The 20,208-nt window shown below is 50.0% G+C and overlaps 1 protein-coding gene across 8 annotated transcripts in view; it reads left to right on the forward strand.

Moving 5' to 3' along the window:
• rptor (regulatory associated protein of MTOR, complex 1) overlaps positions 1–20,208 on the forward strand; it is a 79,683-nt gene that overhangs the window by 19,630 nt on the left and 39,845 nt on the right. For 7 of the 8 annotated variants that reach the window (XM_035525601.1, XM_035525603.1, XM_035525614.1 and 4 more), the window contains exons 5-10: positions 4,188–4,346; positions 5,070–5,216; positions 8,638–8,813; positions 12,655–12,714; positions 18,427–18,527; positions 19,302–19,446. In XM_035525601.1, the coding sequence (XP_035381494.1) occupies positions 4,188–4,346; positions 5,070–5,216; positions 8,638–8,813; positions 12,655–12,714; positions 18,427–18,527; positions 19,302–19,446 (788 nt within the window). The remainder of the gene's footprint in view (positions 1–4,187; positions 4,347–5,069; positions 5,217–8,637; positions 8,814–12,654; positions 12,715–18,426; positions 18,528–19,301; positions 19,447–20,208) is intronic. The other variant, XM_035525628.1, reaches the window with a different exon arrangement.

Raw genomic sequence — 20,208 nt, forward strand, 5'->3', positions numbered from 1 at the left:
TTACATAACTCTGTCACTTAGTCATGTAAACACACACACACTGTCCTGCTGCTCTTCACACATGAGTGTGCGATTATGGGGACAAACCTTAAATGGCATAAAGTGTGTGTGTGTGTGTGTGTAGACTTGTTTTTTCATGGTTTGCATGCATGTCTGCATAAGGGGGTGTGTGTGTGTGTGTGCATGCATGAGAGGGGAGTTAGGGTGTGTGTGTGTGTGCGCGCACGCGTGAGAGGGGAGTTAGGGGGTGTGTGTGTGTGTTCTGCTGGACCCCGTCTCCTCTCACAGCAGGACAGTGACGTGTTTGTCTATTCTGCACCGCAATTCCAGCTTGTCAATTATACACACACACACACACACACACACACACTTACTCACTCACACTTAGTAAACTCGCAGCTATTACATAACTGCCATGGGAGCACTGAGAGGTCTGTGTGTGTCTGATTAAGGTCTGATCGTGTTCTTACGGGTGTGTTGGGGTGTGTGTGTGTGGGAGGGCGTGGGGCTGTAGTGTGTGGGGGTGTGGCACCGTCGGGGCCGTTATGCTCGGGTGGGCCAGGCGGGTTTAACCGAGCCCCTCCGACTGTCCGAACTCTGGCCCCCCTCAGCCTGTCTCGGGGCCTAATTCTGTGGAGGTCAGCCGACCCTTGTAGGGTTCCACGGAAGTGGCTGGAGAGGGCTTTGTTTTTTCCACGAGACTCTGCACGAGGGAAGTGTCTCTGCACTCTTTTTATCTTTCCGCTTGGCCATGAACCCACTCCTTCGCTTTACTTTTCCCCCCGACATCTGAAAACCCCCAGACAGCCGATTTTCTCAGCATCACACTGTTCTATCAGCTCCACCGAAACAGGAGCGTTCAAACTATGGTGTCGCGTTACCAAGGAAACAACCCGCAACCTTTTCTCTGCTCACAATGTAACAGTTGTGAGCTTGCGTGCACGTGTGTGTGTGTGGTGCTTCATCAGATGGATGGTGGTGTTGGAACATCAGTCGGGCACTAGGGTGGCCCTCCTGTAATGCTCAACCCCATCTGGCAGTCCAGCTCCCTGGAACCTCGGAAGTTAGCTGACAGTTCCTACTGGACTGGGTTACAGAGGGCTCCAGGCTCCAGTGTTTAATGGCCTTTTTTTTTTTTTTTAAATGAAGGCTTTAATAGCTGTTTTCTTCTAGAAGTGTGTGTGTGTGTGTGTGTGTGTGTGTATTGCATCTGTTATCTTCTCATTGGTGACAGGGACAGTATTAATTGAAGTCATCATTCGTCACTGTGTCTGATCCTATTCTTGGCCCTATAACAGCTAATCATAGACCGCCGTGACTTGGAAAAACACACACAGTCGAGAGTGTATTAATGCTGTCCCACCATTTTAGTTTTTTCCCAATCCTGAATGTCCCATGAATCAACCAGCCCGAGTCGGCCTTGTTTCCATGGTGAAGGTTTGTCTCTAGTCATAGCCACTGTTGCTAATCAGCCTGGCTGGCCCAACTCGGTTTCAGCTAATGGCTGCGTGCCGGATCGCTCTGGAACGTGATTTCGGCTGGTAGGCGCCTGCCGGGAATGCTCTGGAACGTGATTTGCGCCTCCACCGCTGGCCTTCCGTCTTCATTTAATGAGCTGGGCCACTTCCCGGCGTTGCCGTCGTCGGTGAGCCGGTCTGGCGAGCGTTTCGGCGGGCGCTGTAAGCACAAGGGCTGCATTCAGCCGAACCTCACACACTGCTCTGTGTTTGCGTTCAATGCAGAACTGTCACGTTCACTTAGAAAGCTCAGTTTTAACACTCGACCAGACTCGGCAGGACACGCGGCTACGTCAGCTCGCACGGTGGTCCTCTTAAGCCAATAAAGATTTGAAGACATTTGGGTCATCGTGACACGGACATATGTTTGGTGGGTGGGCCGTCCTGGGGAGGAGGAGGGGCGAGGCGGAGCAGGAACCGAGGGGGAGCTACTGGTGCCCAGCCAGCCACAATGTCATCGCGCGTCTCTGCACCGTCACTCTGCTGATTCACCGTCAGTCCGGAGCCCTTTGATCGCTGCTGCGGAGGAAGGGAGAGGGGGGGGGGGTTGATATAGAAATGTAGAGAATGTGAAGTCCTTTTGTAACACTGAAGCTCTATATTAAAACTCCTAACACACACACACACACACACACACACTCCATGGTGAGTTTATCCTGTAACAGGATTTCACACCGGTTTCAGATCACTGCTCTGTCTGATCCGCCGCTCTGGGCGCGCATGTGCTGTCTGGGTTCACTGCCCTGTTTGAGCTCCTGCACTGGCCCATCGGCTGCTCTGGGCTCGCATGTGCTGTCTGCCTCTGAGGTCATTGTGCTGTATTTTGCTTGTTTAACGGGTTACACATGTTTTTTGTTTTTTTACACATTTGTTTTAGTGCTAATACAAAGACAATTGCAGTACCAGTGTACCAGTAAGAGTGTAAAGGATACACACACACACACACACACACACACACACACACACACAGAGTCTCTTAGGGCTATGAGGTATGCAGACACCCAGTAGGCTAGCATGGCGCTAGATTTAGTATATCCCGGCAAACATCTCCGTGGTTACGCAGAGCCAGTTTGATTGGCCGTCTCACTGGATAGGTAGAAGCCATTCCTGTATCCTTGGATTTATTGTTGTTGTTATTTTTGTTGTTATTTATCTCTAGGATTAGTTCATGTTTGGGATTATTTGATTAGGATAAAATGCAATGATGAAGTGTGCCTGTGCGTGCGTGTGTGCGTGCATGCGTGTGTGCGCGCGCGTGTGTGTGCGCGTGTGTGCGAGTGTGTGTGTGTGTTTTCTAGTGCGAGAGCTTCGCCTCACAGCCCTGGTGTCCAGCTCTTCTCTTTGTAGTATCGAGCAGATGGGTGTGCATGCGGAGAGACGGGGAGAGAATAAGAGAGATAAAAGGAAGCACAAGCACGGATGATGAGAAATATAAATAAATCAATATAATATAAATCAACCTCGTCCTCCACACTTTCACACTTGTGCGTGTCCTGCCCACTCTGCTGCCACCTGTTACGCACGCGCACACGCACGCACGCACACACGCGCACACACACACACTCACTCACTCACTCACTCTCACACACACACACTCACTCACTCACTCACTCACTCACACACACACACACACACACACACACTCGCTCGCACACACACACGCACGTGCACGCACACACGTACGCACGCGCACACACACACACACACTCTCACACACACCGTCATCCTTGGCTCCTCTCCTCTTTTATTTCTCAGTGTTTTCATCTAGGAACACCAGACAGGAAGTGAAGGCTTATTTATTCTTTATTATTGTTGCTGTTCTTAATGCGTCGCTCAGTGTACGTCTTTATAGTTTAGTTTAACTCACCACTCATGTCCTACTTACTTTAGTATATTATGCTACATACAGTCATGCCAGTTGATGACAGCTTAAACGACTGAACGAACGAACGAACGAACGAACCGATGATGGCATGAATGGTTAAACACAGACAGGAACTCAGTCATGTGACTGGTAAACTGGCTCCATCGATTCCCGTCCGGAGGTGTGTGTTGACCCCGGGCTCTCTCCGTCTGTGCTGGGCAGCGCCGGGCCGATGTGCGATTGGTTTAGGAAACCACATTTCCCCACTAAGTGCTTCTGGAAAACACTCTCACTGCAGACGCATTAGCGCCCAACCTCCGGCCTCTCTCTCTCTCTCTCCTTTCTTTTCTATCTCTGTGTCCTTTTTGCTCTCCTTGTTCGTTCTCTCTCTCTCTCTCTCTCTCTCTCTCTCTCTCTCTCTCTCTCTCTGAGGAACAGCACTAATGGAGTCTTGGTCTGTTTACTCCTGTACTTATTAACATGGTGTAAGCACAGCACCCAGACCAGTTTTAAAACAAACCTCCTTACCCAGAAAGGGAAGAGGCTTTTATTTTCACCAATGCGCCATTGACTGTCCTAAATGTGAGCGGCTATAGGGAAGAGAAGGAGGGCTCGTGTTTAGAACAAGCACCCTTGAGTTCCTTACAGATGAACAACTGCCTAGCAAACAGATACAGAGGTTGATTTACCCACCCAAACACACACGCTGTGTGCGCTATGGTGTTGTGATTTGGGTCAGTGGCGGGGCCAGTCCAGCCTTCTGCTCTCCCTAACGGAGCCCTGCGTCTTCAACTCCCACCCACTAGGCACGCTACAAGCAGAGTCTGGACCCCACGGTGGACGAGGTGAAGAAACTCTGCACGTCGCTGCGCCGCAACGCCAAGGAGGAGCGCGTTCTGTTCCACTACAACGGCCACGGGGTCCCCCGGCCCACCGTCAACGGGGAGATCTGGGTCTTCAATAAGGTACACGTATACACACACACTGCAGACAGATGGTCTCCAGTCAGGTCTGTTCATGCTTGCCGCACTCCTAAAGGCCCAAAACTGAAACGTAGTCATCCAGTACTCACGCAGGTCAACGTGGCTCAAACGTGGACCCGCGTGTGTTACCGTTTATCTAATACCTTCAGACTTGAGCACCACGTGTAAGAGTGTCCCAAATCCAAACCGAAAATGTCAGATTCCGTGAGGTTTTTTTGTTGTTGTTTGTTTGTTGGTTTTTTTACTGTCCAACCAGCCACAGTGATTACACACCTGTGTAAAGAAAAAGATTTGGGTTACTTTTACCTGCTGCGTGAACATAGTCTTGCTCACGACATAGGCACGACATTGGCTCTTCATAGGCACGACACAGGCTTTTCACAGGTAAGGAGATGCCGCATGCATGTGGGTCCATCTCCAAGGTCAATGTCTGACATCAGCCCCTTCTACGCTGGTCACCCTGGCACCCCTGATGATGGGAAAGGCAAAGACTACTCAGTGCACACAGACAAGATGGAGGGATGAGCATATCCTGCGTCTCAACACGCCCTTTCCCCATGGAACGCTCTCTGTGTTGGAAATAAGCAGTATTGACAACAACAATGACGAGAAGGTTTCTGTATGTAGAGTCCAAGGTCAGTGTTGCTTCACAGACTGACCTGACCTGTGATGTACTGGATCTCTCTCTCTCTCTCTCTCTCTCAGAACTACACCCAGTACATCCCTCTCTCCATCTATGACCTGCAGACCTGGATGGGTAGTCCCTCCATCTTTGTGTATGATTGCTCCAATGCCGGCATCATTGTCAAGTCCTTCAAACAGTTTGCTCTGCAGAGAGAGCAGGAGCTGGAGGTCAGTAATGCGCACGCACACACACACACATCCAACACCAAAGCGCACCCACATACACATCCTACACCAAAGCGCGCACGTGCACACCCATGACCAAAGTACTGATCTAATCACCACACACAACGCACTACGAGAATGACCTCCATACACAGATCACATGTGCACACACACACACACCCAACACCACACTACTGACCTCTTCACACACTAAACACACACACTAAACCCCTCACTACTAGTATTGCAAAGTATATTGGTGAAAAGTATCGTGATACTCTCGCAACGTTTGGAAAATTGCAATCCTTTATTCTCTGACTGGCTCTTTGTCCAGTCCCTTTAAACACCACGCTGAACGTGGCAACGTCACTTTCGTTGTGTGTGGCGTCTGTCGGACAAACGTCCCCACCGTTTCAGAGGACACGGAGACAGGCGTGTGCTGGTCGACCTGTTCCCTCCCCGTCGTCCACGCTGGCAGAGAGCTGAAGGCATCGTTCTGAGCACTCAACAGGCAGGGTTATGGTTCCATGGGGTCCTGGGTTAATGTCTCCTGGGGAGTTTTATTCACGTGTCTGTGTTTCCCCTCCTGAGATAGCAACAGGCCCAACAACCGCGCCCGCCTCAGTTTTGCCTTTTGACCGATCGGGCTTGCCGTATTTTAGTGTCCTAGTGCATCTTTTTGAAGCAGGAAAGTGAGAAAGTTTCACGCAACAGAAAATAATTACAGCAAATTCAAAATGAGATTTTGTGCTGAGATATTTGGCCCTTGGCCATTTAATATTTCATATGTACTGTATAAACACAGCATTGGAATTCTTGTTTTCTTTTATTGGGAAACTTCAGCCTGCAGTATGACATAACGTTTTCTGAGATTATGATGCATCTAATCTGTCTCATCAGAATGGCACCTAGGTTTGGTATCTCACAAATTATGTAGAAACTATTCTCATAAATTTATCACCCATTTTGAATTTTGACAAAGAAAAGTCACTATTTAGGAAACATGGATTCTGCAGGTACAAAGGTCTGGTATCCTGTGCCACTGTGCCATGGTATCCTGTGGCACTGTGCCATGGTACCATTTCAGGATCACTATTGAAATTCGGGACATGGCATCTGTACTGAAACAAAAATCAGTCATGACAGCAGTAACTCACTACTGACCTACTCCACACACACATCAAACACCACGCCAATGACCTACTGAGACACACCCCATCACACACTTCTCCACACACACACCAACCCAACACGTTCCTGACCCACTCCACACATGTTTATCATTTAACATTACACGCTGCTGATCCACTACACACAGACCACAACTTAAAACAAATCCTTAAAACAAAGCCCTATAAATTACATTCACTCAGATTGTGCACGAGTGTGTGCGCGTGCGCGCGCACGAGTGAGTGAGTGAGTGAGTGAGGGTCCATGTTTCCAAGCTCTGCAAGTTCCAAACCACTTCAATGAAACATTTCTAAGCAGCGTCACACCCCTGTCTGCTCAATCTGCTTTCTCTCTCTCTCTCTCTCTCTCTCTCTCTCTCTCTCTCTCTCTCTCTCTCTCTCTCTCTCTCTCTCTCTCTCTCTCTCTCTCTCTCACACCCTTGTATCCACTGAAACGGAGAGCCTGGGCGACAGCCCAAACCGTAGGGTCAGGGGTCGCAGAGTGATGGAGAGAATGAGGGAGGAAAGTGGAGGATAAGGCCGGATTGCACCTCTCTCCTCATCAATAACAGTTAAGGGCATGACAGACAGACAGATAGACGGAGGGAGGGAGGGAGGAAGAGAGAAAGTGACCCTCGTCTTCTGCTATAGCTGTTTAAAAAGAGCTCAGCTATTGAATTGAGCTGCTGTGTGCATGAGTGTGAGTGTGTGTGTGTGTGTGTGCATGCGTGTATGTGTGTCCTTTAAGTCTTGTATCAGAAAGGACATTTTACTTATAGTTCTCTTTCCTGCTCCAATGTCAGTCACGAGTGGTCACATGACTCGGAAAAAGAGGTGCTCCTCATTGTTGCCGTGCTTCCAGATCAGAGGTCACGACCCCCTGCACTTCCTCCCTCTGTCTTCAGTGGCATTATTCTTTTCAGGTTAACCGTAAAAGTTTTCATTAATATTTACGTTTCCACCCGACCAGATCCATCAGCATGGGCACTCAGGCCCAGAGTCGGCGTGCTTGGACCGGAACCGTGTCCATTTAAGGCCGCCCGGCGGCGTTCCGGAGCTCTAATGGAGGTGTTTCTGTCAGAGACCCGTTCTCGGAGTGGGCTGTCATTCTGGTTCCTAAAGCATCTGGTGGATCGAGAGAGAGAGGGAGAGAACCACATTATGATTTCACTGAGCCAGAGAATGGGAGATGTACAGATATGAAAGAGGAGAAGAGAGAGAGAGAGAGAGAGAGAGCGCGCATGGAGAGCTTCCGGAAGGACATTATTAATTCAGGAGGAAGCTGTGGGGTGGGGAGTCCTCACCCAACCTCCACCCTGCTCACCAAATCTGCCCGCGCACACGCCACACTTATGTAACTATCACACACACACAAGCTGTTTGGTTTATCATGCTGTTTTTAAGTGTGTGTGTGTGTGTGTGTGTGTGTGTGTGTGTGTGTACGTGCCAAGGTTTGGGCCTCAGAGCCCTGCTTTAACCTTTTAACAGATATTTGAGTAATTCCTGTGTCTGCATCTCCTTGTGAACTTAGGGATTTTTAAAAGATTTTTAATAAAGTCTTGACATGCAAAAACAGGTTCCCAAACAAGCTGCTTTAGGGTGTGGGTGTGTGTGTGTGGTGTGTGTGTGTGTGTGTGTGTGTGGGAGAAGGTGATTCATTGTCATAAGCGCTCTTGAGTTATTGACACTCCAATACATTCATCTTAATTAAACTCCGCCTCCTAATCCCCCAGCAGAGAATGGCTGCTCTGATTGGCATGCTAATTCGTCAGGTCTGCAAATATGCTAATGTGTTAATTACCACAGACGTTTTTTTGCATAATCCATCTCGAATATTCAGTGTACCATATTTACCATTGCCATATTTATTTCAGAGTAGGTCTGTGGCAGCAGACGTTAGATGGTAGGAGTCACTGCAGGTAAAGTCTTCTGCGGCAGGACAGGCGTGGGACAGCAGAGACGAGGTGGAGACTTTGGTGTCCCCGCTGACCTGTTAATTTGATCGGGGGGGGGGCAGCAGCAGACGTTTTCTTAACCAGGCTGACTTACTTGGCACATTTCTGTAAAGCTTCTCGTAGACACATGCACGTGTGCATGTGTATGTACGTGTATGTGTGTGTCGTTTCCCATTGTGCACTTAGATATACAAGTTGCTGATCAGGCCTGGCTGGCTGACTGATGGGCTCTCCGGACTTCCTCGCAGGCCCAGGCCCCGCCCCCTCCACGCCTGACCGCCGTGCTTGTTTGCTCACTAGGTGGCAGCGATCAACCCCAACCACCCGCTGGCGCAGATGCCGCTGCCGCCATCCATGAAGAACTGCATCCAGCTGGCGGCGTGCGAGGCCAGCGAGCTCCTCCCCATGAACCCTGACCTCCCTGCCGACCTCTTCACCTCCTGTCTGACCACGCCCATCAAAATCGCCCTGCGCTGGTAAGACACACGCACACGCCCATGTAATACACGATAACACGCACGCGCCCATGTAATACACGCTAATGTGTATTCTCTTGTACTTACACACACAGCACCTGTGTTGTGTGTGTGGTGATTGGTTACTGTGTGGCATTTCACTATTATTTAGTGATTTCCTGAAGCTCTCAGCAGGATCTGGGCCGAGAGGCTCTTAACAGGACCGGGCTGAACAGGTCGGTGAGAAGCCCGCGGGTCTTATCCACTACCAGCTTTTAGCAGAACTTTCCTTAATTGCTCCCGTGAAAGCTGTTCCGGAGCGCGACTCACCCGCCACCGGGGAGCGGAGGCGCTTCCGGAACCTTCCAGGCGTGTGCGTAGAGAGAGAGAGCGAGCTCAGGCCCGGGCACACGCCCATAGAGAGGACGCCCAGTATCACTCCCGGTTCCCACCAGTAACTCTCCACCCCTCCCTCCCACTCTCTCTCTCTCTCTCTCTCTCTCTCTCTCTCTCTCTCTCTCAAACACACTCACACGCTATAGTGAATTTCTGGTTACATGAGTTGGCATTGCAGCATGTAGGTCACCTTCTCTGAGGTCAAACTTCTAGAGAGCATGTGCGTGTGTGTGCACATGACCACTGATCAAAAGAGTTGAGTGTTTTATGGCTCAGTGTGGGCGTGCGACCTTCAGGCGTAGCTGCACGCAGGAGTCTACAGGTGAGTTATGATCAGAGATTATATACAGTAATGGGGGGATATGTCCACATTCTCTCTCCGCCCTCGCTCTCTGTCCCTCCTGGGGGTCCTGCATAGTGGGATTGGAGATGAATTGAAGTATATGCCCTGCCACTGAGAGAATACCTCATTTATCGTGTGAAAGGGGATGATTTTAGAGCAGGGCAGAGAGACACAGAGGAGTGGCGCGGTTTAAGAGATGGCCGGGAGAGAAGGACATGTCTACGTCTCATTTAAGCGTCATTCATACCTCCGATATTTACTCCGTGCATCGCAAACTGTCTCCAGAATTTACCGATTAATAGTTCGCCTGGAAAAGATAGTCTGAGAAAGAAGGAGAATATCGGAGATGTCCAGATGGACTGTAAAACGACAGAGCGCTTAGCTTTTTTACACACACACACACACACACACACACACACACACACACACACACACACACACACCCCCACCACCCCTCACATTCCGATGTGTCATTTTTTTGGCCGGCCCCATGCGGCAGAGCTGTTTTATTGTTTGAGTTGTGTAATCTTCTGGAGAGTGCCAGCAGTGCCTCTGGGTGCTATTAGGAAGGGGATGAGGGTTTGTTTGTTTGTTTGTTTGTTTGTTTTGTTTTGTTTTGTTTTATTTATTTCTTTAATAAAGCTGGTTTCTTTTTTGCAACCCTGGTAGGTGCCGCTTTTGTTATCTGGGCAGACACCGTTGCACTAGCAAACACGTCTGTGTGATAAAAGCAAACAGGAAGGTTAGCACTTCGTCACAAATTAAGCTTCAGAAGTTGCTCGTGGCTTGGTTTTGCCTTCCCCGGTGAACTAATCAAGGCTACCGTTTGGCTCAGAGAGGGGGCGGAGTCACTGTTCACGTCAGGAAGAGGGCGGAGTCAAGTCACGGCTGTGTTTCTCCCCCCCCCCCCATCACTTCTTTTCAGGCTCCCCCGGAAGAACATCAGAGTGTTTCTTTGATCCTGCTTCCCTGCGCCGAGCCTGTCCTTGAACGTCTGCACGTCTTGCGTGTCCTGTCTCCCTGTCCTCTCTCAATGCCCTTCTCTCTCTTCACAAGCCTTCAGAGTCAATAGAAGAACAAAATCAAGTTCGGCCTAATGCCAGACGCGCAAACAAGTCCTTTGTCGCGGGGCGTCGGCGTTAATTACTTTTCCGCGCTCCCCCCGAGACTTGAGGTTTAGCGCAGGCTAACGTTGCAGACGCCTCTTTGTGCCTTTGAAGCACCAGCCGAGGTCCTTGTGGCGAGGCGGGTTTTGTTGCGGGCAACCCCGGCTGTCTGAGCTCCAGTGCGCTGCTCTTCTGTACACACGCTGGATTCATTTATTCTCACAGTGAGGGAGGTTTCCTCCTTAATGGGGGCGTGTCGGGGGGGGGGGAAACCATCTCTCTCCCTGCCTCTCACTCGCATTCTTTTTCTCCCTCGCACTTTCTTTTCTGTTCTCTCTCTCTCTCTCTTCATTCTTTGCCTCTCTCTCCCTCCCACTCTCCATCTCACTCTCTTTCTCCCCATATCATCTCTTTTCTATGCACCTCCGCCCCCTTGCCTTTATCCTAAAATCTGCCATTTACCTTCCTCTGCTCTATACACCCCCCACCCACCAAATTGCAGGCCAGGTTGTAGAGGGTGGAGAATCCGCCTCCTCCGGCTCCTGTTCCAGATTTAGTCTACGCCCCACCCACCCCCTCGGTCCCGGGCCCCGACTCTGCTTCCAGTTCCATTTCTGGCTTCCCTCCAGCTTGTGACCTCATACCCCGGTGCTGTGTGTGGACCCTGGCGTGCGAGAGCCGTGTGTGTCCTGAGCGGAGGTGGCGGCATGGGCCTGATGCCCATTCCAGCTCCTTCAAAGTTAGCCAGCTGCGCTACGATCTTTAGCATCTTTTAAATCCCCTGTAACAGGCTCCCTCTCAGCCAGATCCCGCTGCTTACAATGCAAAAGGCCAGACACGGGTTACGTCATACCGCTACACGTTTCTGTCATTTGTGTCGCGCTCCTAAGATTGCCCGACTACAGGGCGTTCTGCTTGGTCGCTTCCACGCTGCATCTCTGTCTGTAATTTCTGTCAGTGCCGTTCTCCAGCAGGGCTGCACACACGGCATACGAGGGAACTTTAAATTCTGGTGTGTGGCTCGAAGCGTGGCGCGGGATGACGGGCGGGACAAAGCGAAATCACGCACCAGGGAACAGGTGGAGGATCCCTGGTATACAGTACGAGCCAAAGTGATGGCGTTTTTCTGAGCGTGCTGTTCTAAAAAGCTAGACAGGCGAGGATAGAGTGATGGAGAGATGAGGTGATGTATTTTAACGAAACTCTACGACGCTGGTGTTTGACAGCAGCACACAGACTCGGTAGCATGTTTCTGCTGGAGGCCCTGTCCGTGGTGCTGAATACCACTGTGGGATAGACCATCTGACGCGCAGGGGAGAGCCAACGTGTGTGGAAGGGTGGGTGTGCTCAGAGAAGGGTGGATGACTGTATGTGTGTGTGTGTGTGTGTGTGTTTGGTCATGTACCCGGTGTGTGTGTGTGTGTGTGTTTGTTTGTGATTTGCATGAGGGATGAGTTGAAATTATTTTTTGGTTTTCTTTCTTTCTAAAAACATCACCTTTATCTTCCCACCAAGATCTCCCTCTCAGATCTGTTACCAGAAACCCCACTCGGCTGGCTGTGTGTATGTATATACACATTACTGACTATATTGTGATATACTGGCTTGCCCTTCAAATGTTATATCAACACGAGCCCAAATACTGACACCCAATGCTAATACAACTTAATTAACCAACTGTCAAATCTCTGCAGGGCCCGCTGCTTCTGTTTCCATGCAGTTTGTGTGCGTGTGTGTGTTTTGTTTTCCTTATCATTTGCTGTGAATGCCAATGCGACCCTGTCAGTGTAAATAATGCCAGTTTGCCCTGAGCATTCACAGAGGTTCCTGCTAGCACATCTCACACACACACACATCCCTGACAGGTGCTCTGCTGTTTTGTTTGGGGGGGGTTTGTTTTATTTTTGTAATACCCACATCTCTGTGCACTCTTTTCTCACTGGGTGTGTGGGTATGAGGGTGAGTTGTTTCATTGAACACTCACTCTCTCTCTCTCTCTCTCTCTCTCTCTCTCCAGGTTTTGTATGCAGAAAAGTGCCAAGCTCGTGCCAGGGGTGACATTGGACCTGATTGAAAAGTAGGAATTCTTTTTCACTCTCACCCCCTCTCTCACCCTCTGCTGCACCCTCTCTCTCTCTCTCTCTCTCTCTCACCCTCTCTCTCACCCTTCTCTATCTTTGGGCATGGTTCTTTCCCTTCACCCGTGTTACACTCTGTCATTGTTCAAAGCCAAACCTGACAGCTATAAACCCTCTTCTTTCTGATAAAGCCCTTCTCTCTCTCTCTCTCTCTCTCTCTCTCTCTCTCTCTCTCTCTCTCTCTCTCTCTCTCTCTCTTTTCCCCCCCCCCCCCTCCTCCTCCTTTCACCAAGCTGTGGCTGTGTTGAGATGGGTGGGATTTAGTGAAGAGGCCGTGATGAATCATAGATTGCGGAGTCCAGCTGACTGAAGTGCCTCCGTGTTTAGAGTCTCTGATCCCCTTGAAACGGGACGCAGGCTCGGCTGCAGTTTATGGCACAGCTCAGCCTGTCTTCCTGGAGGCAAGCACGCACGCGTGCGCACACACACACAGATGTGTAGGGTGGGTTGACATAGGATCGTGCATACAAAGACTCCCTCTTGGGTGCCGCTGACACTCCAGGGTCACGACCCCTGCCGCCTATTTGGATGCGACTTCCCGAGTGCATGTAGCCAGGCAGTTATAGCCGACTGCAGAGCGTTGCCGACGCGGTTCTGCACGGTGAGCGCGTTTAACGACGCTCAGAACTGCGCTGGGCTTGATTTGAGCTCCAAGCGCATTACGGAATGGACCGGAGTTCCTCCAGGAGGCCATTTTCATCCCTGATCGATGGTAATCCCACTCGCCGCCACCCCAGTGGTTGACCTGGGTAAACTTTTGTGTGCAGTTGCTCACGCACTAAGACAGGTGGTGTTTGTTTGTACAAAAACATCCTGTTTTGGCACTTTCATTAATGGCTGTTGGACTGAAGAGTCACTGCACCCCAGATCTCTGCCCTAGAAGCAAGCGTGCGCGCGTGTGTGTGTGTGTGTGTGTGTGTGTGTGTGTGTGTGTGTAAAAGAGACTGAGGAAAGCAGTGCTTCTCAAGTCTTGCCTTGGTCCTTGCTATCCTTGTTTCCATGGAGACCGGGCAGGTGAAGACTCTCCAGTCTCATCACCGTGACGATAGCGCACCTTCACCTGCTCTCCTGAACGCATGTGCCCACCGGAACAAGTCCTCGAGCCCCCCCTCTCCCGCTGAGTCAAGGACAGCTTACGCCGGATTTCACATGAGTTCTTAGTGCTTCAAACAGACCTCATAATGTCACAACTTTGACTCTTGGACAAGTTCTGTTTGTTTGTTTGTTGTTGTTGTTGGTTGTTTTAAGAATGTCCTTAACACAGCATAATAGAGTGAGCATATTTTGTATTCTGTTCAGTCTTGCCTTAGAAACTAATGGCCATTGCTACATGACACGCCTTTCCTACTACAGGACACACACCCCCACCCCCAAGACGAAGCACTTGATAAAAATATGCAAGAAGATATGTGATGTAAGGACAATTGCAACATTGATACCCAGCAGTCTGCAGTTGATGCGTTTATCGCCTGAAGTTTTGTCGTTTGTCACCCATCCTTTAAGGTCATACGACAGCGGCCGGCGAGTTTGTTAGCGAGTTGATATCGACATTTTTGCTCTTTCGCTCTCCCTCCTTCTGAGTGGAGAACTGATGTCTCCATTCGTTTCATTTGTGAGAAAAATAAGTGTGTACACGCGTGTGTGTGTACGCGTGCATGCGCGACAGCGTTTGGCAAAACGAATCTTTCAGCGAATGATCGGTCATATTAAAATCCTGAGAATCACTTCGCTCGGTTTCGACCCACCGAGGTCCGTCGCTCTGTCCTGCAGGGAGACCCACGAGCCATGAAACCCCTGACACACACAACCCCATCACAGTCAGTCGGCGTCACCCCAGCAAGTCCCGATCTGCCTGGCTTGCATCCGGGGCCCTTAGGAACGGCCCCTCACACCTGTTATGACGAGCTCACTTTCCAAAAGGAAGTGACAGAAGATGCACTCAGAGACCGTCGCTCCTGTTCCTCACCCCACATTAATTATCCACCCCGTCTCCAAAACGCTGTTTACCTCACACCGTCTTTTACAGGTGTGATCACGTAACAAGGATCACAGACCACCGTGTTGGTTAGTTATGGAGCTGATGGGAAGTACACGGTTTCTTTTAAGACTCGCGGGTTACACAAGGCTGCATGTGCAGGCCACATGACATTTTGCTCTCCTAATAATCACACACCGAGGCATTGCAGGGCAATGTACTGATTAATTAAAGAGCTGAGATGATATTTGCATTTCTGGATCTTCTCTTAGCACTGGTCTTCAGCCTGGGCTCTGTGTAGTTAGTAACAGAGACGACAGATAAACACACCAACCCACAGAGGCCTCCCAGCCTCATTGACTTTGGGACACAAACACAATGTTACGTTACTTACTTGCTTCTGGTTTGTTTGTTTAATGCATGTAGTATCTGTTCTGTATATCGTAAGGCAGAAGCCCAGGAGAGAAGCATAGCAAGAATGACTCGGACTTTTGCAATGTAGCTGGAACGACTTCCACATGAGAAGATGGCTAACTGCGTGTTTATTAGTACGTTTGGACTGCAGGTCCACGGCGCTCCTACACACCTGAGTCCTCGTAAGCGCTGGGTCCGAGCTAGGGTTAGATGGGAGTCGCGGTGCTCCCAGAGGGTGGAGACAGCGTTACTCTTTCCCAAAGCCCCGCCCATACCAGAAGCTAAAGACTGGGTAAAAAAATGCCATGATTTCCACATACATCCTCTGAAACAGTTCTACATGGTGGGGGGGGGAGAATGAGAAGATTGAGAGAGAACATTTGATGGGGTAAGAGAGGGAAATAGAGGGAGAGAGAGAGGGAGAGGCTCAGCTGTAGTACTTACAGCTGTAAATGTGATGGCCTGCTCTGGTCTGTTACAACGTGACTGTCATGGAGGAATTTAAATCTTTGTGTTAAATTTTAAATCTGTATTAGTGTTTGTAGTTCCCAATTAGACCGGCCTTCTGGTAATTCTTATTGCTCCCCTAAAGTGTGATGGTCAGTACTGGCAGGGTGTGTGTGTGTGTGTGTGTGTGTGTGTGTGTGTGTGTGTGTGTGTGTGTGTGTGTGTGTGTGTGTGACATTTTGCCTCCAGATTTCTGGGCAGCTGGAGCTCACTTACTCACAAACTGAATATCACATGACCAAGAGCTACTGCTGCCAGACTGCTACAGACACCTGTTACACACACAAAGACTCGTGTGTATGAGAGCACTGATGAAGCTTTATTTCGCTCTCTCTGAGACACACACGAGCACACATGCAGTAATGGATATACACGAAGCAGTCTTCATTGTCTTAGGTGCCACTATGAGGAACGATGTGTGCGTGTGTGCGTGCCCTTCATGGTCGTAGCATCCTAAATCCCAAACGTTTGCACAGCTGTATATACATTCCGATGTTCCCCCGTTTTCCCACTTCCTTCCCCTGTCTCCCTGCATTCCGTTTGCTTCCGAGAGGCAGCATTCTCTCTAAAGGCAGACTCCAGGTCATTCCAACAGCATCCCTACCGTCATCCTTCATCTCTGCATCATGGATATGACATTTCAAGGTCCGCAGGCGCTGTAGTCGAGGGGCGGAGCCTAAAAACGGCACCTGCGGAGTCTTTCTGGATTCTTACTGCCTCTCGGCGGCACTGAGTTACGGGCAATGACCTGCCGCGGCTTTTCACTGGTGTGAAGTGTTATCACTCCGCGTTACTGTAGCGGTCCCTGCGTCCCGCTTGTTAGCGACGCCTCCAGAGAAGCCAAAGGAGAGCCAATGTCACCTCCACCCGCAGAGGTGGGAATTGCAAACCCTGAGCGATGAGCCGTCAGTCCTCCGTTACCACTTTGATCTTTTACTTCTGCCCTTGACCAAACTACAGACAAGAATCACTCTTCCTTCTCTCTCGTTCTCTCTTTTTCTTTCTCCCGTTCCTCTCTCTCATCTCTCTCCGCCATCTCTGTTTGTGGCTGCCTCCCCCTTAGCTTCTCTTTCCGTATATATCGCGTTCCTCCTCCGCTCTCTCTATCCTTCTCTGTCCATCTGCTCATGTTGTCAACTTTCAACTGTGACTCCAAAGTGTGAGGATTAAAGTGCGCTGTATTCACCTCACTCTCTCTCTCTCTCTGTGTGTTTCTTCCCCCCTCTTAATTCAGTTCAGGTTTATTGTACAATATTCTCTCTTTGTTTGCTATCTCTACCTCTCAATTCAGTTCAGGTGAACTTCGGTGGCAGGACTATATTTTAAATAAAACACCCTCCTCATGTATTTGTGTTCAGGTGTTACGTCTCATGCGCACCCTTGCAGTTTGCATGTGTTTGCTGTCAGTCTCTCGCTCTTTTTTCTTTTTCTTTCTTTCCTTCTTTCCCTCCTTCTCTCACTCACACTCACACACTCACACACACACACACACGCACACACACACACACACACACACACACAGTGCTTGGGGCCGTGCAGTGGGGATGCCCTGCACTTCATCTGTCATCTCCGGGACACCCCTGTCGCGCAGAGACGGCATTCCAGAATGCAGGGCTGGGACTCTGTCCCCTCCCCCGCTGGCCGCACCTTTTCCCGGGCACCGTCCCAAACCTCGCCGCCCACTCAGTGAACAACAGTGCCGGTGTGTGGGGTGTGAGTGGTGACGTCAGCAAGGGTTCAGATCCCGGCGCTTCGAAACAGGCGTCCGTCCGGTCCTGGCCCACAGCTTAGCCATGGTGGCCAAACAAAGGATTCTGGGAATCGTGACATTGGCTTTGGCACAGATACTTGTCGGAACCCACTTCATAGCTGGAAGAAACTGTCAGAAAAGACTTCAAGGCTACATGATTCCCTCCCTCTCTGTCTCTCTTCATCTCGGTATCTCTCTCTCTCTTTTTTCGTCTTCCCCCGTGCCTCACTTCTGTTCTTTGCCTTTCGCTTTCTTTGATTTGTCTCTCTCCACCCCCCTCTCTTCCACAGCGTGCTGGTCTTCCCACTCGCATCTCTAAAGCTGCCTGCTGACGTTCGTCGCGAAAAGTGAAGCCGGGCCCGACCAAACTAACGTCCGTCTTGGGATTTCCAGACGGACGCACAGATGCCATTGTGGAGCCCTTTGGGAATTCCCCCGAAATGCTTGGGAATCCTAGGTGTTCAGAAGTAGCAGGATATGAGTCTTTTGCCAGCAGCTGACGCCGATGTTTCATTCTTTGCCCGTAAATGGTCTTTATGAAGCCTGGTGGAGTTGATTTGCGTGGGCTGGTGCGTCAGTCTCTGTGTAGGGAAGCAGCTCGCTTATGAAAGCACGGCCCCTCCTCAAACCGCCAGCGGAAGTAACCCAGGCTCCCAAACTCCCTGAGAATTCCTCTCGGATTCCCGAGTAAACCCGATCCGCTTTACTGTCCCGAGCTCTCATCTTCCACTTTCAGTCGTAAAGGTTAAACTAAGTGATGCCAGAGCTCCTACTGAATTAGATTTAGATTTCCTCCTGCCGGCGTGCGGATGTTATCTCTGCACACAGCCCGCACGATGCACTGTGGAGGGGAGCAGGGACCGGTGAGGGGAAGTACGGAAACCATGGCTTAGAAAAGACATACTCTACTAAATTCCCTCTGGTTTATATAGGTATGACTGATTCTCCCATAGGCTTAAGTGTGTGTGGTCATTGTGGTGTGTGTGTGTGTGTGTGTGTGGTCAGGATTCCCGGGAGGCTGAACGACAGGAGAACTCCGTTAGGAGAGCTCAACTGGATCTTCACGGCCATCACAGACACCATCGCGTGGAATGTCCTGCCCAGAGGTCAGAGGTCATGCCATTGTTACAATAAGTGAAGGGAGAAGTGGTTAAAGTGTGACTCAGGCATGTCCTCAGACACAGGGTAGGAGTGAGGGTAACTGGGGAGGGGAGGGTAATAGAGGGGAGAAGATGTGTGTTAAGGGTGTGATTTTGCCAGCAAGTCCTCATCTGTTTGCAGTTAATTAAACACTGCATCAGAAATCTGCCTAGTGAAAACCACTCAGGATTTTAATCCTCTGCACACATGTACACACGCGCTCAGACAATTCTAAAACCTTATAGAGGGGCATGATCACACAACCTCAGTGCTATTACTGTTAATAATTGAGTCGATATAATTATTTGTGAGTGTCTGCAGTAATGTATCGGTGTGGTTATGAGCTGGCGGGACATTTGTTCACCAGCAGCCAGTCCCACAATTTTATGGAACAGAACACGAGACGCTGAAACTTTGGCAAAACCTCACAGCTGTCTGTGAGCGCACCGTATTCATTAACGGACAAGCCCCTCACGAGAGTGCAACTGAAACGTTGAAGGCATGACATGGTCAACAAAGTCACATGAGCAAACAGGTCACATGACTACAAACTGTGAGCGGCGTTTGTTCAACCATGCACCAAAGGTGGTGCTCTACAGGGTGTGTGTGTGTGTGTGTGTGTGTGTGTGTGTGTGTGTGGTGTGTGTGTGTGGTGGGGCTTAAAGTGGTAAATCAGTTCTCTCTCTCTCTCTCTCTCTCTCTCTCTCTCTCTATCACTTTCTCCTTCCTGCACTTGCCAGACCTTTTCCAAAAGCTCTTCCGTCAGGATCTGCTGGTGGCGAGCCTCTTTCGTAACTTCCTATTGGCTGAGAGGATTATGAGGTCATATAACTGTACTCCAGTAAGCAGCCCCAGGTTGCCACCTACATACATGCATGCAATGTGGTAAGTGTACACACACACACACACACACACACACACACACACACACACACACACACACACACAGGGCCCAGCCAAGAGAACATTAAAAGCAGTTAGTTAACTGACACACTTTTTGTTCTGTTCTTGTCATATACATGTTGATACATGATGGCTCTTTCTGATCTTAGCATTGTGAGTCTTGCACTCTGAGGTATGGATGTAGGACAGATGGGTTTGAATAAGGAAAAAAGTCTCAAATCATTTTGTGTTTCTCACGTAACGTGACTCCACTTCCTGCAGAGCTAGTCAGCCTTTGTGCACTAAAAACAAACAATTCTTCGTACTGTTGTAAGATGCCACTTTGACTAAGCACTCCTACCCATAACTCCTTTTTCGTGAGCTGACTTCCTCCTCTTTCACCTCCAGTCATCAATCTCATAACCGTCGCGTTCTGGGGTGCGGCGGAGAGCGCACGCGGCGTAATTCTGCACTCACACTTATTAAACCGTATATAGAGGCGGTGCTCTATATGGACAGCGAGCGCTGGACAAGCCTCTGCTCTTGTAAAGCGGCGTATGGGGTGTGGGGTGAGTGTGACGGTTTATGAGCCGACTGCCCTACACTGCTGCGGAGTTGATCTCACACACACACAGGGAGGGGAAGCTTGGCTTAGTAAAGGCTCCCTAATGAGGGGGGGGGGGGGTGGGTGGTGGGGGGTGGGGAGGACGAGTGGAGGTAAACAGATAAGAGGAGGAGTGTTGAACGTGTGCAGGGAGGTGCTGA

This window comes from Electrophorus electricus, chromosome 1, assembly GCF_013358815.1.
Source record: "Electrophorus electricus isolate fEleEle1 chromosome 1, fEleEle1.pri, whole genome shotgun sequence".
NCBI lineage: Eukaryota > Metazoa > Chordata > Actinopteri > Gymnotiformes > Gymnotidae > Electrophorus > Electrophorus electricus.